The sequence below is a fragment of the Leptosomus discolor genome, unplaced genomic scaffold (genome assembly GCF_034619465.1).
Source record: "Leptosomus discolor isolate bLepDis1 unplaced genomic scaffold, bLepDis1.hap2 HAP2_SCAFFOLD_92, whole genome shotgun sequence".
In the NCBI taxonomy this organism is placed as follows: domain Eukaryota; kingdom Metazoa; phylum Chordata; class Aves; order Leptosomiformes; family Leptosomidae; genus Leptosomus; species Leptosomus discolor.
Genome location: NW_028237850.1, coordinates 420445 through 436598, shown reverse-complemented (window position 1 = coordinate 436598; position 16154 = coordinate 420445). Strand labels below are relative to the sequence as shown.

Sequence of the window (16154 nt, the reverse complement as noted above, 5' to 3'; positions counted from 1 at the left end):
TTGGATGAGACCCCTAGGTAAACTTGGGCAGCTGGCAGACATAATAGTAAAACATCAGAGAAAAATGTTAATTAAAAGTCCATGAGCGTAGTAGTGCTTTATGTTAGAAGACTGATGTGCCAGGAAATAGATTTCGCAAAGCTCCATCCTGGTTGATAAGGGTGGACGGGGACACGTGCTTTTGAAGTCAGACACACGCAAAGTTGTCTTCATCCAGCTCTTTTTGCTGTGCATAGCGTGGCTGTCCCTGGCGCTGCACGGAGGGAATACGGAAGGCAAAGACAGGACCTGAACAACTGCTCCTTCCTCTCCTGCTGATGTGTTACTATGGCACGTGTATTCGTTTTCGTGTTGTCATCGATAGACGGTGATACACGGGCCTTTGGAGATCCCGATAGAGAGTCCCACTGTGAGAGGCACAGTATAAACCTCTCGTCTATCTCTGGGTTTCTCACAACTGTTAGCGTGAAGTCACGTCACATCAGATCTATAGAGAAGCCTGCTCAGCACCACGGTGAGGATATGTCGACCAGACACACCTTAAACTGGTAAGGAGGGCAGCCGAGGTGAGGGGGGATCCTGGGGGGCAGAGTACTTGCTTGAAAGATGTGAGAGGATGTGACTGTTTTGTGTTCTACATGAGCGCTTTAAGCGTGACTGAGTTCCTGAGTTTGTGTTAATAGCTCTCGCATACTGCAAGTGAGCGCTGTAAGACAGGAATTTGCTCTCGACAGCTCCCTCCAAGGAAGTTGTAGTGAGGCTGGTGTTGGTCTCTTCTCCCAAGTAACTAATGACAGGACAAGAGGTAATGGCCAGGGCAGACTGGCTATTAGGAAAAATTTCTTTACTGAAAGTGTGGTCAGACATTGGCCCAGGCTGCCCCGGGAGGTGTTGGAGTCACCATCCCTGGAGGTGTTCAAAAGACGTATAGATGTGGTGCTTAGGGACCTAGTTTAGGGGTGGGCTTGGTCGTGTTAGGTTAATGGTTGGACCTGATGATCTTAAAGGTCTTTTCCGACCAAAACGCTTCTCTGATTCTATAACATTTTTTCGGTCATTTTTCGAGTGAAAAGACAAATGTATTTGGTAGAATGGCAGTTCCCCTCTCGGCTGTTACAGAGGTACCACTGGCACTAGAGAAGATCCTACAGACAGCTCTGTGCTGTATTATCCAGCCACGTGGTAGTTAGTCTTGGAGAATGCTGGTTCTGCAGGGAAGCCCAATATGTGAGGTACCCACCAGCAGGATAGATGTTTGCATGTGGGTTTATGCCGTGTTTATCTGGGTGTTTGGGAGTTGTCCAGAACTGGCACTATTGTGACCATTTCCCAGAGAAATAAATCTCTGTTGAACATGGGTTCTTGATGCATCAGAGGGAAGGCAGCTTCTCTCAGCCTTTGTTCCACTCACGCTTTATCAGGGTCACTAAAAGTGGGCTGAAGTGAGATTTGTCAATCGTAAAAGGCTCAGGAGATGGATGACCACAAGCGATGTTACTTTTGAGAGTTGTTAAACTAGGAGGGAGGTGAGAAATGGACGCAGACGCAGACTGACTGACTTCCCAGCCAGTCAAACCCTAGATTGGGGTGGCACCAAGGCTAAGTTTAAATGTTCTTCAGGTGGAGTTTTTCATTCAGTAAGGCCTGCAATTGGCTGGTAGGTGTTGGCTGTGCAGGTATATGGGGAAAATGACAGGCTTTCCAATTCAGGAAATTGCACTGGAGATTTAAAGCAATTGTTCATCCATATAGTTTGAACGCAGAGCTGCGGCTTTCAGCGATTGGATCAATTTTGAAATGCCACCCTCCCTCGTAAGATGTCCGAGACTTCAGCCAAGGCTTTGGCACTTTCTGCCTGTTTTCCCAGTCCCTGGTTTCTGCATCTTTACAGGAGAGAACCTAGAGAGCTACAGGAGCTCGCAAAAGAGGCATCCTTAGCAGCAGTGGCGGAACTCAGTGTTAGGATTTTGAGAATTTAAATGCAGATTCTTAAGCCCGCAGGGTTCCCTGGTATGCTGCAAATGAATTGTATCAGGATGGGGTTTAGCTTTTAGTCAGACAGCAGTGATCATTTCAGCAAGATGGGTTTGCGTTATTAAGCATTCAAAATCCAGTGTAAAGCTCCTAAAATACACGGTGTTGTCCACAAATACAGAACCGTCTGGTTGTGCCTGCACTGAATCCCCAGGAAAACAAGTGAAGTCTTAAATCATTATGCCATGAAGAGCAGAGTTGATTTAAAATGAGTTTCATGCCCTTTTTTTCCTATCACAGTCCTAACTTTCTTTTGATTGTAAAGTTAATCCTGGTTTTAGCTGTGTATTTTGGTAGAGAAGAGAATGATTGCATCTAGTGTAGAAGCTACTAACTTGAATGGTAAGGTGTCAACCAAAATTTGTGAAAGTAATCTTACAGGTAGCATGGGAGCTTGGTCAAGATGTGTGAGGCTGCGGCTGTTCAGTATTCTAAATGCTCCTTCTTTCCACTTGACATCTACAGGGCACTCCAGAGCAATGGGCCAGGCTGGTCCAGACCTCCAGCGTAACAAAACTGGAGCAGAAGAAGAACCCACAAGCTGTTCTAGCTGTTGTCAAATTCAGACTGGGTACAGGGTATACTTGTTTTGTGCGTTTTATGAGTTATTGTGGGATCCTTTGAGCAATGTGTTCGTGTTCCAGAGGAAGAGAATTTTTTGGGATGCTTTGTGACACAGCACATTTTTCAGGGCTGCTGTCATGATGTCACGGGAACGTTGGCCCAGAGGAGAAGGAAGGTGTCAGTGCCCAGAGCAGCCTTTGTAGCACGCTCCTTCCAGGAGGGTGTGACGAGAGTGCCCTTTTGTCCCCTTGGTTGGGCCCCATCTGCAGACTTGTAGTGTAGCGCTGCAAAGGTGAAGGAGCAAGTCTGTGGTGTGCTCTTCAGTGTTCTTTTGCCTTTGGCCCATTCCTTCTGGTTTTTGCTAGACAAAGTGTGGCTGATGACGGATCTAGCAGGTAAGCAGAGGGGTTTACTAGGTGCAGGATATCTGGCTTCTGTATCGATGTGTCCTTTTGCTGTTCCTTAATAACCAAGTTGATTTTCCAACAAAAATACCATTAAGGTACCGATAGTGCAGAGGAGGCCACAAAGGTGGTGAGGGGGCTGGAGCACCTGCCCTGTGAGGACAGTCTGAGAGAGTTGGTGTTGTTCAGCCTGGAGAAGAGAAGGCTCCGGGGAGACCTTCTCGCGCCCTTCCAGTGCTTAAAGGGGGGCTACAGGCAAGGTGGGGAGGGACTCTTTGTCAGGGAGTGCCGTGATAGGACGAAAGGTAACGGTTTGAAACTGAACGAGGGGAGATTTCAATGCGATCTTGGGAAGAAATTCTTTCCTGGGAGGGTGGTGAGACACTGGAAGAGGTTGCCCAGAGAAGCTGTGGCTGCCCCCTCCCTGGCAGGGTTCAAGGCCAGGCTGGATGGGGCTGGGAGCAACCTGGTCTGGGGGAAGGTGTCCCTGCCCACAGCAGGGGGTTGGAACGAGATGGTCTTTAAGGTCCCTTCCAGCCCAAACCATTCTACGAAAAGAAGCTGCTTTAGCTCTTGGGCAGAGCAGAAGCATTGACTGTTAAAGAGCAATTTGCATTTTCTTCATCAAATTTCTGTTTATTTTATTGGCTGGCAAAACCGGGCAAAACATAGACACCAGAAACTCTAGAAAAAGAGTAGCCTAGTATATTGTCCTGCTGTCTTGCTTGCTGTGTAAAATAGCTGTTGCTGCTGGCGGGCTGTTGTGAAAGAGAAATGCTATCTGTTTGGATTTACTTGTTTTGTGGGGTTCCCCCCATCAGGCAGTTTTATAACAGCATCTGGTTAATTCTCCCTTGCACGTTGCAGGTGAAAGCGCCCATGGATACCCAGAAGCCCGTCCTTCGGTGAGTGTGAAAGGAACCTCTTCCTTCCATGGCGTTTCAGAACTGTGGAGCAGGCTGTGAGCTTTGCCTTTGGTGACAGAGTGCCAGCCTCGCAGGCTGAACGAAAATACCTTTTAGTGTCTATGCAGCGGCAGTAAAGGGGTCACTGGCTGTTCTCTAATTTTCTGTTGAAGAACTTTTAGACAGATGAAAGTCTGGTTCTGCAGACAGAAGATCGCTTGCTGTTCTTGGGCATGGTGGAATATATCATTCACAACAGTATTCAGTACTGTCTAATTAATCCATTTTAATTTTTAACAACTTAGTGTCGATTTCTGTTACTTGTTATGATTTCTCCTTAGTACAGCTGGATGTGGAGCTGAATATAGATAAGGTTAGAATTGATACGTAAGTGACTGGAACCATTGCAAGAAAGTTTGAAATAATCCTCCACTCTAATGAATACTGGATTGCATAGCAATCCCAGAGATGTAGTCATGCCCTCCCCGTGAATATTGACCAGCTTTAGTAGTGTTGATGTGAGTGGACTGAATAGCAAATGACTGAACGGGGATTTGGCCTTTATTTTCGAGTATCAAGCACCTTAATTTGAGGTTTGGGATTACACAGCAGAGAGCGTGTCTAACAAAATGAAAGTCATCTTTGAATAGTCACACTTCAGATTTTCAATTGATGCCACTTTCATCATCTTGCTAAAACACACCTTTAAAATGAAGTTTGGGGTTCAGCAGAGCACCGTAAGCCTTCCCCATGGCTTTTCCCGTGGGTACGGGTGCATTGGCAGATGCTGTGGCAGTTTGCTCTAGCAGACGTAGGCAGTGGTGAGACAGTCCAGACGGGAGCTTTCAAAAGTTACTGACTCAGAGAATGCTGGTTGGATGTCACAGTGCAGGGAAAAGCAGACTCAAGTGTGGTGTGATTATCAAACCTCCCAAGTGCCAGAATGGGGACTGTCACTCACGCTGCTGGCTGTCTGTCCACAGAGCACAAAACCAGCCTCACAACCCCCACCAGCTCCCTCTGTTTCTGAAGGAGAGGATGAAGGTGATGAAGAAGAGGAAAACAAACCTCCCCCTGTTATCGCCCCGTGGCCTGAACATACAAAACCAGTAAGTCCCAGCTTTGGTCAGCACTGCAGCGGGTGTCATTCAGAGCTACATGTTTCGGATCAGACAGCATTTGCCGTCCACGGATGAACGGGCTGGAGTCCTACCGTGACCCAGTGCTTCACCCACGTCACCGACACCAGGAAAGTGTGCCTTGAACTTTCCCATGTAGTCATGAGTTTCCTGTGATTCTGAGAGGGACCGTGTGTTCATCAGTATCAGATAAGAGGCAGCACTGTGTCTGTTAATGCCAGCGGTGTCAACGTGAGCAGCTCTGCCCAAAGTGCCTGTATGGGCTCTCTGGCATCAGCGGAGAGAGCGGTCATCAGACACAGTCCACCCCCTTGCGGGATCCTTAGGAGAAAGTGTCCCCTGGAGGTAGCCGTCGCTCTCCGCAGGCTGTACAAGTAGGTAAATGAAGAGCTTAGGCTGCCCCCTTAGCTTTTCCATGGCTGCAGTTTGGTGAGGAGAATCCTGCACAGCTCTGCCTTGTGAAGAGAAGGGAGGTCTCTGAAGGACTGGAACGCAGTTCCTCGTGGCCACTCCCTACGGCTTGAAATCCTGATGAGAAGTCAGTTCCACCGTTGTGATCAGAAAAGGGAGATGCTTCCTGCTTCTGTTCAGACACTTGCGTAGCAGCTAAAGAGTCGTGTCGTTACCCGAGAAAACACACGAGCATCAAGGCACAAGGCTCTGGGGCCCTGGACAGACCTATTTCTGTATCCTTGCACCACAGTAAATTCATTGTTTGAGGCATCTTTTCAGAAAATCAATGAAAATTGAAAAAGAAACTGACCATGAACTTGTGTAAAGCCAGCCTTTCACTTTTGTCTGTTGAGGTTGAGAAGGGGAGAGCAAACCCAAACATTTTAAGAGCCCTGGATGGGGCAGACAGCATCTTCCTAAGGGTTTGCATTTGAAACACGATCTCAGGGGCATCTCTGCAAGCTGCTTTTCTGACGCAAAATACTTTCTCGTCACAGACCTACACCCGCTCTGTAATTGAACCTGCGGCTGCACCAGCACCAGCTGAAGGAGCCACCACTCGCCAGCCTGAAAACTCAAATGCTTTGTACAGAGACACGGACCGGTGGCGAAAGAAACCCGAAATGAGCGATGAGGAGATCCTAGAGAAACTGAGTATGTGTTCTGTATTTCTTGTCTGATAAAGCAGTGTGTGCTCTACGCGTGTCTCGGGGTTACAGGTGCTCAGTGTTCATCCTCAGTTCAGTGTCGCAGCGTCCCGACTCCCTACACGAACTGTGACTGTGCTGAAGAGGAAGCGAGAGAGCGCTCTGGGTGTTCCTTGTGCCGCCGAGGGCAGCTGTGACGCGGTTGGATTTGCCTGAGCTGCCTTCTCCGCTGAAGGCAGAAGCAGAGATTGTTTCTGGTTGAGCAGAAGGCTGTGACCTCCTGACTGGCCTAGCGAACACCTGTGTGCTAATGGCCAAATGGACCAGAAGATTTGGGTTCCTGAGTGATCTTTAGACTCCTGATTCTCGGCAGTCATTGGAGCCAAATATACTTTGCAGAAATCTGTTGGGCTGTTGGTTTGGGATTGCTTTGCTTTGTGGTTTTGTTGGGTTTGGTTTCTTTTTTAACCCATAGACAACCACAGCACTAAGCTGATTCTTTCAGCCTCAAGGAGCTCTCCTGCCCCAGATACTCCATTGGTGACATTTTTATGCCTGCTGTTACTACTACTGCTTCTACTAATAGATGGGAGTTCATTTTCATAAGAATTCTCTGTTTTTGTCAGAGAGAACTCCTTTGAAAGAACATCAGTTGGCACTGTGGATAGAGAGGAGGAGGTGTTTTCAATGTGCCCCAACAGAAAAAAGAAAAAACTTTTATAACAATCCTTGTTTTATTTCTTAGCTTTATGCTTCTAAAGATGTACCCGAGACACATCTGCGTGGCTCGATCAGGTAAAACTGCACTGCAGGCGTGTCTCAGGAGGCAGCCTGCAGCACATCCACTGTATATCCTTCCGATACGGGGCACTTTGTCATAGCTCATTCCCAGCCAGTTCATACCATTAGAATCCTGACCGTTGGCCCCAACCCCTGGCTAGGCCCTACTCTAGGAAAAGACACCAAGCCCTTTGTGATTCTGCAGTACAAGAGCTTAATCTGCTTCTTGCACTTCATAACGGCCAGTGCTGTGTTCTCAGGTGGAAACTTGTTGGGTCCATAGCACAGCCCAGTTTACTCTGTGTCTGCTGTTGACTGTTAGGACAGCAAGTGGATGGAGCTACACCTCCTCGTGTGTGATCTCAAAGCCAACACCATTCTGTCTGTAACGGGGACAACAGCTTGTAAAGGGGTGCAGTCTGGCTGTGGCTTCTTCACAGCGGCTGTCAGTGCTCGTCCTTGTGCTGTACCACCCTTTCTGTCGCACCTGCCCTGCCGCTGATGGCTGGTGTGACTGCAGAGGCTGAAGCCTTCCTCAGCTGGGAGATTTCAGCTGCTCCTGTAGAGTTCTCTGCACCCTTAGCAGGTTGACAGGACTCTCAAGAACTGAATCTCAGTGCCATGAGGGAGTATCCAAGGGCTCAGTTCAATAGCTTTAGCTGAGGGCACAATGAAGTAAATTCCAGGGCAGAGGGTTCCTTGCAGGTATGTTAGCTTATAAAGGGAGGAATTAGAGCATCTTCAACAGAGGCTAAATGTTTGAGGCAGGCTTTGCAAAACAGTGTTAGCAGGGGGTGTAGCCGGTGGTGGGGTTGCCCCGTCGTCTTGCCGTGCTGGCAGGCAGGATTCCTGGCTAGGCATCCAGTCAGATGCCCATGTGGATGCTGAAGCCCTCTGCTCCAGAGAAAAGGCCTGGACAGGGGAGGGAGGTGTTTGTTCCTACTTCCAGTGAATGGTGCATCACCTGGTTTTGCTTTGGATGCACAGGTGAACAAAGAAGCCTGTGTTTGTGTTGGTGATACAGGAATATTGCCAGATGGGTCAAACAAAATACACTGTGAAACACTGAAAGTCTTCCTCCTGAACTAAGATTCTTCAAGTATTTCAGTGATGTACGTTGCAAGTGAAACCTTGAGAAGTCATTTGCATTGAGTGATCACCTTCATTGTTTGTATTTTATCTGGGAAACTACCGGACCAGAGAAAGCAGTATGTTTTTTTTCAGTTATTCCTTCAGATTAGTGTAGCAGATCTTGGCTCTTTCACTCAACACAAACATGGCACCCTAATGACTGCTTGCTCTCCTCGCCGTTCAGACCGCCTGCAACTCCGAGTGGGCCAGAAGCCGTCAGGCAGCGCACGCTTCCCTGTTGGCCTTCAGTGGCAGCTGAGCTTTTTTCTGTGTAGCTCCCTATTAATATTTTCGATATATCTTCGGTTATAAAATATATTTTCTATATGTCCCTCTATCAATTCCCCCCTTTTCTGTTAAGTGAATTCTTTTACTTGGCTATTCTGGTTGGTATAATGCTTCGTACATTGAAGTTATTCTTCTAACTATACGCCAAACCCACATATATAGGGTCCCTACTAGAAATAATAAAATAGCGGTAGCTATCAACAACACTACTATTGGATGCATTAGGAGGTTGAAAAAGTCCAGTGTCTGAAGGTGACCACCCAAAAAGTGTATCCCACCATTTGTGTTCTCCATCCTTTTTGACCCTTTTCAAGACCCTACTTATCTCATTTGCCTCATGATGAACAGTTATTAGAGTTTCCTTTCCATTATTCTTGGCTTCCTCTAATATCTGCATTAAGTCTGGGTGTTTCAACAACCTTTTTGTCACTGCTAAATCCATCCCTGTAGGTGTGGGTTCTAGTTCAGAAATTAGTGTATAGTTTGATCTCAGGATTTGATGAGAAACCACAGGAGCAAAGTAGCTAAAGTCACATCCTGTGATGGTGGTAAAATTACAAATACAGAAGTTCGAGTGATTCCTGGTGTCTATTTCTACTCCTTCTACAGACACAAAGCGACATGTTGTTCTTAAACAAGCACAACCTTTTCCTGCATAGACAACAAGATTTCAATGGTAATCTTATTTCACCACGTGCCCAGACCCAGGTTACAAAGACAGGTTGTGTTAGAGTAAAATTATGCCAACAATCCAAGATACTGCAAGGCTTTCTATTTGTTGTGTTTGTTATTATATTGGATACAGCTATCTGGTTTGCCCTTTTGTAGGAAGTTCCGTTAATTCCTCGGCATCCTACGCTTATGTTTTGACCCAGCATTCCCTGCAGTTGAGGCATCATTCTCTGAAGGTCTGTGCTCCAATAATTTTTGGGGTACACTTCATTTTTATGCATAACCACGGTGGCAAGGCTTAAGCTTTTTCTATCAGAGAGCGATCCCATATCCCCAGTATATTCAATATGAGCTTGGGTCCATGGCCATTCTGGGGTGTTGCTGTTCGACCCTTGGGTTACGATAACTACAAATACAACAATTTTCCTGACTAAATCTTGGCAGGCCGAGTTACTAAACACTTCTGGCTGCAATATACTCATTTTGCTCGGCAAAGCTTTAGTTTCAGTTCATCCTCACCCTGTGTTACTTTCCAAGGAGTTTTAGGAGCTTTCTTCACTCAGGAGTGGTGAATCCAGGCGCTTTGTTCCCTGATCTTGATTGCCGTGAAAGAGGTAAGAAGCACTTGGTATGGTCCTTCCCACTGTGGCTCCACAGTTTTCTCTGTAAGAGACTTAACATACACCTAGTCTCCAGGTTGTATGTTATGCACTGACCCACCCAAACCCCTGCATCGGGTTCCAAACACCTGTTTTTCAATTTTACGAAGCTGTTTCCCTAATGCCACCATATAGGAAGTCATCAATTCTTCACCAATTTGTGAAGAGGTTCCCTTTTGTACCCCATAGGGTCGCCCATATAGGATTTCAAATGGGCTTAGCCCTTCTTTAGCTCGGGGTCTAGTTCGTATCCGTAGCATTGCTAGGGGTAGAGATTGTGGCCAGGCCCGATTGGTTTCTTGTCCTAATGTAACAATCTGTTGTTTAATCAAGTGATTCATGTTCTCCACCTGGCCACTGGATTGTGGCCGGTATGGAGTGTGTAGTTGCCAATCTGTCCCTAGATGGTGGCTTATTTTTGGCACAACTTTGGAGATGAAGTGCTGCCCTCTATCTGAGGACATCACCGCTGGGACTCCAAACCTGGGTATGATTTCTTGTAGCAACACCTTGGTCACCTCTCGAGCTTTAGCTGTTCTGCATGGGAAGGCTTCTGGCCAGCCTGAAAAGGTATCAGTTGGTACAAGCAAGTATTTATACCCCCCTTTTCTAGGAAGTTCTGAGAAATCAGTTTGCCAATGTTGTCCCGGACAATTCCCTTTCCCAATTTGGCCCATTTCTGGTTTTGGGACAATTTTTGGATTAGTCTGGAGGCAAAGGTCACATTGCTGAGTCGCTTGTCTGAGAGTGATGTATAAATATCGAGCTGTCCCGTGTCTGATAAGGTATTTGTGTAATGCCTCCGCCCCCCAGTGTCCCTTCTTGTGTTCCTCCCGGACCAATGGCCAAACCGTATAAGAGGGGACTATGAGTTTCCCATGTGATGTTACAGCCTACCCATCCTCATTGTCTGTTCCTTCCAAATCTGTGATTAACTTTCGATCCTCCTTAGTGTATTCTGGCTTACCTTCTAGGGTTATCTGTCCGTCTGGGACTAGTGCTCCCTCTACCTGTACTGTTTCTTTAACTGCCTGTTTTGCCTCTCTGTCCGCCAGTTCGTTTCCTCTTTCCAATTCAGTGCTCGCTTTCTGGTGTGCCCTGATGTGCATAAATGCCACTTTTTCAGGAAGTTGGATTGCATTCAAAAGTCTTAAAATTTCCTTTGCGTGCTTGATAGTCTTTCCTTGGGAGTTCAACAGTCCTCGCTCCTTCCAAATTGCTCCGTGGGCATGTACCACTCCAAAGGTGTATTTAGAATCAGTCCAAGTATTCACAGCCTTTCCTTCGGCCCTCTCCAGGGCCCGAGTGAGGGCTATGATCTCGGCCTTTTGTGCTGAAGTGTCAGCCGGTAGTGGTCCAGATTCTATTACCTTTTCAGCAGTGGTGATGGCGTACCCAGAATGTCATTTTCCGCCGAGGATATAGCTGCTCCCATCTGTGAACCAGTGCTCTACCCCATCCATGGGGGTATCCTTTAGGTCCATGCGGCTAGAGTACGTGGTCTCAATCGTCTCGAGGCAGTCGTGGTCCACTGGTTCTCCAGCCTTCCCACTAAGAAATGAAGCTGGGTTGACAATGTTAGTGGTCACAATCTCAACATCATCCTGCTCGACCATGATAGCTTGATATTTCAGGAATCTCTGTGGGGAAAGCCAATGTCCCCCTTTCACTTCAAGGACTGTAGACACTGTGTGAGATAGGAAACCAGTCATTTTCTGACCCAGGGTAGACTTCTGAGGTTCCTGGACATTCAGGATGACTGCTGCTACCGCCCTTAGGCAGCCAGGCCACCCTTTGGCAGCAGCGTCCAATTGTTTGGAGAAGTACGCCACAGCTCGTCTGTATGGTCCCAGGTCTTGTGCCAGTACTCCTAACGCTATTCCCTGCTTTTCATGGGAAAATAGGAGAAATGGTCTACTCACATCAGGGAGTCCCAGTGCAGGTGCTGACATCAGGGCCTTCTTCAGCTGATGGAATGCCCGATCTGACTCAGCATCCCATTGGAGGTGACTTTGACTGGATTTTATCAGGGAATACAGTGGTTTGGCCAGCAGGCCATAGTCACGTATCCAGAGCTGGCACCACGCTGTCATTGCCAGGAAGGTCCGCAGTTCTTTTACAGTCTGTGGCCGAGGGGTCTGGCATAGGGCTTCTTTCCGGGCTTGCCCCAAGGACCGTTGCCCTGCACTGATCTCAGAACCCTAAGTATGTAACCTGCTGCAAAGTCACTTGTGCCTTGTTTGGGACACTCGGTACCCCTGAAGCCCAAGAAAAGTTAATAAACTTACAGTCCAGGTGACACAGGCTTCTCTGGTTTTAGTTGCAATGAGGATGTCATCCACGTATTGTAGTATTTTTCCTTCTTCCAATGGTGGTTCCCGTAATCCCAAATCTTTCGCTAGTTGGTTCCCAAAGATGGTAGGGCTGTTCTTGAAACCTTGTCGCAACACTGTCCTTGTGAGCTGGGTCTTCCGACCGCTCTTAGGGTTTTCCCACTTGAATGCAAAACTTTTCTGACTGGCTTCATGGAGAGGGAGGCAAAAGAAGGCATCTTTTACTTCTAAAACTGTAAACCAAATTAAATCAGGGGTTAAGGTGATTAGCAAGGTATGTGGATTGGCAACCCCGGGGTATAGAACCTCTGTTATTTTGTTAATGGCCCTCAGATCTTGGACTATTCGATAGGACCCATCTGGTTTTCGGACCGGGAGAATGGGGGTATTGAACTCCAATTCACATTCCCTCAATAAGCCCAGTTCTAGGAATCGCTCTATTTTCAGGTGAATCCCTTCCCTGTCTTCTTTCTTTAGTGGGTATTGTTTGATTCTTACCGCTCTCTGTCCATCCTTCAAATTTCTTATTATTGGTTGGGCATTCTTGGCACGTCCTGGGGCATCAGTCACCCAAACCCCGGGGCAGACCTGATTAATGATCTCCTCGTCGATTTGTCCTTCTATGGGAATATTCACCAAAGACAAGCTCATTATTTGTACATATTGATCATCATTTACCTCCAGAGTAATCTCACCCTTTTTGAATTTTATCGTGGCCTCCAGCTGTTCCAATAGGTCTTTTCCCAACAGGGAATTCGGTGAATTTGGCATAGACAAAAATTTATGGATGCCTACCTGCTTGACCAGTTTATATTTTAATGGTTCATAAAAATAAGCTTTTTCACTCTGGCCAGTTGCTCCCTTTACCATGACATAGTCATTTCCTAAAGGCATTAAAGCTTGATTCAAAACTGAGTATGTTGCCCCCGTATCAACTAGAAACTCCATTTTTTTTTTCTTTGTTTTTCTCCTCATTTCGTTGTAATCAATGGATCCTCTAATCAGTCCATTACATGTGCGATCGTTTTTCTTGGGTTATCCCGCCACCTATTGTTCCCCTGACGCTGGCGCTCCGGACATTCCCTTTTCCAGAGACCAGTTTTTTTACATATAGCACATTGATCCCTGCTCAGGGGCGCCGGTCCACGTCTCATCCTGGATTTAGGTTTCCATTCTCTCTCTTCTCTAACTACTGCCACCAATTTGCCTAGACTCTGCTTATAATTGTCCTCTCTGTTGCTAAACACCCTCCAAGCCTCTTCCAATAACACTTCCAAGTTTCGACTATTTGGTGGACGTAATTTTTGTCATTTACGTCTGATATCATTCTGAGATTGTCCTAGAAATAGGGATACCAGATGTTGTATTCCCACTGCTGACCCGGGGTCCAGTGGTGTATGACAACACATCGTGTCCCTTAGTCTATCCAGAAATTTGGAAGGGGACTCCGAGGGACCTTGTTTCACTGCATATAGCACTGCTCGATTTATAGGTTTTGGAATTGCCTTCTCCATTCCTTTCACTACCCATCCTTGGTCTGCTCGTAATGTATCCACATCATCTGATCGATTAGGGTCCCAGTTTGGGTCCTGCAAGGGGAAGTATTCTTTAACATCACCCCTTTTTATCTCATAATATTCTTTTGCCAAATCCCCGGCAGTTTTTATAACCAACTGTGTTTCTGTTTCGGTTAAGCAGTCCAATAACAGTTACATGTCATTGCAATCGGGGCTGTACTGTTTTATTATAAACTGGAGAGTTTGAGTAACGCCTACTGGGTCACTGCGATATTTTTGGGCAGCATCTTTCCATTCCTTCAGCTCGTTACCAGAGAATGGTATTTTGACTTTTCCTGTTTCTCCATCCGGTCCAACTGCGTCCTGGAGAGGAGCCTGGAGAACTGTTTCTGTTATCTGCCTTCCCCGGGTTCGGGAAGATATCGGGCTATCTGGTGGGGAGGAGGGAGGATGTGGAGGGGTACGGACCCTTTCTAAGTCCTCATCTCGCCCTTGTGGCTGCTGAGGGGGCCTAAATAGGTCACTTAGATCTTGTTCTGATCCACGGTTAGTTTGACTTCTCTCTGTACACCTTTGGCCAATGCTACAAGCCGAACAGCACCTTTTAATTTATTTTTGTTGTTGTTTTTGTTTTCTTTTTCTAATGCAAGGACAATGGGTTCTCGGGGGGGTACTAATCTGCAGTCCCTTTGCCACTCAGGATTGTCCCGGAGAACAAAGAACATATCAGCGTATGTTACTTCATCCCATTTCCCTTCTCTCCTCAGAAACAACATTAACTGCAAGAGCGTGTTATAGTCTAACGTGCCGCCTTCCTTAGGCCATTTTGCCCCATCTTCCAGCTTATAAAGCGGCCACCATTGATTGCAATACTTAATTAACTCTTTCTTCTTTTCTGTGCCCCCTTGTCCTGCTCTGTCTTTCCAATGTGTCAGAACACATCCTAAAGGGGATTTTTCATGAGGTTTACTCTTTCCTCCCCCCATCTTTTGTTTTTCAAACCCGAACCCTTCGCTTATCTTTTCCTTCCTTCTCCGCACAACTCTACTTTCCACGGACCAACATTACTACTTATCAATATCCACGTGTTACACAGACGTATCAAGGATGGGCACGGCACTCCTTATTCATACTTCAAGTTATTACACTTGCTTCGCTCTTCTCCGGCCGCCTCAGTCGCCCCAGCTCGGAACCGCGGATAGAGCTCCTCACTCACTTCGTACGTCTCACTCACTCATACACTCAGAATGTCCGGACAGTTTTGATAGTAACGACAGGAATTGTAATTGCAGGAAGCTTCAACTAACATATAAAGCCATTCACAAACGACTCATGTTGATCCCCAGGCAAATCATACAATTACCTCCCCTTTTGTTGCCAGGTGATGGAGTCCACCTACTCATCCAGGGCACAGGCAAACCGACTTCCCTGGACAAGAGTCATAACCAACATCCCCTGGCAAGATTGTGGGGTTTAAGTTTAGTTATTTAGCCTTCCCAGTGAACACCCTTCTAAGCAGCTGCAAATATTGGAAAGATGACATGATCGTGAGAGGCCCGCTTACCCTTCTCCTGCTTCTTATATACCAGTCATTAGCAGGTCCGTCCTGGCTCCTGATGTTGGGATGCAGTGGCAACCTCGGATTTGCTCGATCTACTGCCAAGATCGCTAGCGGCCGCCCTATCAGTCAGCAAATCCCCCTGTTACCATGCAGGGTACCCTCCTCCCATACGGGGACTATGCTGCACGCCAGATGTCTCTGCTCGATTTACCAGCTGCCCCGGCCACGCGTACGACTTACAGGCCCCTCTCACAAAACATACCGTTTGATCCGCGGCTTCAGGAGGTTGTTGTCTGCTCCCGCGGTGAGCGGCTGGCAGCGGAGGCTCCTCCGAGGAAAGTGCTTGGGGTGCGCCCGGGGGCGTCCGCTCCCCAGGCGATCCCACAGCCGAGCAGAGAGCCTTCTGGCTGGCTCGCCAAAACTGACGTAGGGAAAAGACTTTACAACCCGAAAGGTTACACAGTAGGTGTGTTTATTGCGCGCAGATGCACGGGGGATCGCTCCACCACAAACGTGCATCCCCACCGTGGCCGCTTCTCCAGTATTTATCCAGTTAAAACATCACCTATTTCGAAACGCCTAGACATATTCATGACCTGTCCCCAAAAAGGCCATTCCTTCCTGTCACTTGTCATTTCCATAATCTCTGCCTCGGGCTCCTCCTCAGGGCGCTTGCGCAGTTCCTCCTGGTGGTCCTGGGCAGGGGTCTTCAGGGATGAAGGCCGTAGTTCTTCCTCGCTCTGTACTACTCCCCTCTCCCCTGGAAGCTCTAATTTGGCTGAGCTTGCAGTCCCAGACTGGTTTCAGCCTGGTCTGTCCCTGTGTGCACATCTGGCTGTCTCCTTTTTGTTCTTGGTTAGAGATGGATGTTAGCGAGCCCTCCTTAGCTCTTATCTCCTCCTGCCTTTGACGCCTTTGAGCCATGAATTACGTCCTTGTTTCTGTCTTTTCTGTTTCCCTTATCAGCATCTTTCTTGAGCAGTTTGCAGGAGTTAGTGACTAATTGCTTACTTGCATGCGTGTTAGTTCTGGGATGCAAGTTTTAATAGGTTTAGCTTTGTTTTCCT

The 16154-nt window shown here is 47.2% G+C and overlaps 1 protein-coding gene across 1 annotated transcript in view; it reads left to right on the top strand.

The window, feature by feature from the left end:
* Window positions 1-364: 364 nt before the first annotated feature.
* Window positions 365-16154, top strand: part of LOC147412607 (serine/threonine-protein kinase PAK 3-like) — a gene marked incomplete at its 5' end in the record, with an annotated part of 290193 nt that continues 274403 nt past the window's right edge. The window contains 7 exons of the mRNA XM_086481181.1: window positions 365-548; window positions 1892-1958; window positions 2500-2605; window positions 2964-2993; window positions 3870-3907; window positions 4891-5016; window positions 5997-6153. Of these exons, the coding sequence (XP_086337307.1) occupies window positions 365-548; window positions 1892-1958; window positions 2500-2605; window positions 2964-2993; window positions 3870-3907; window positions 4891-5016; window positions 5997-6153 (708 nt within the window). The remainder of the gene's footprint in view (window positions 549-1891; window positions 1959-2499; window positions 2606-2963; window positions 2994-3869; window positions 3908-4890; window positions 5017-5996; window positions 6154-16154) is intronic.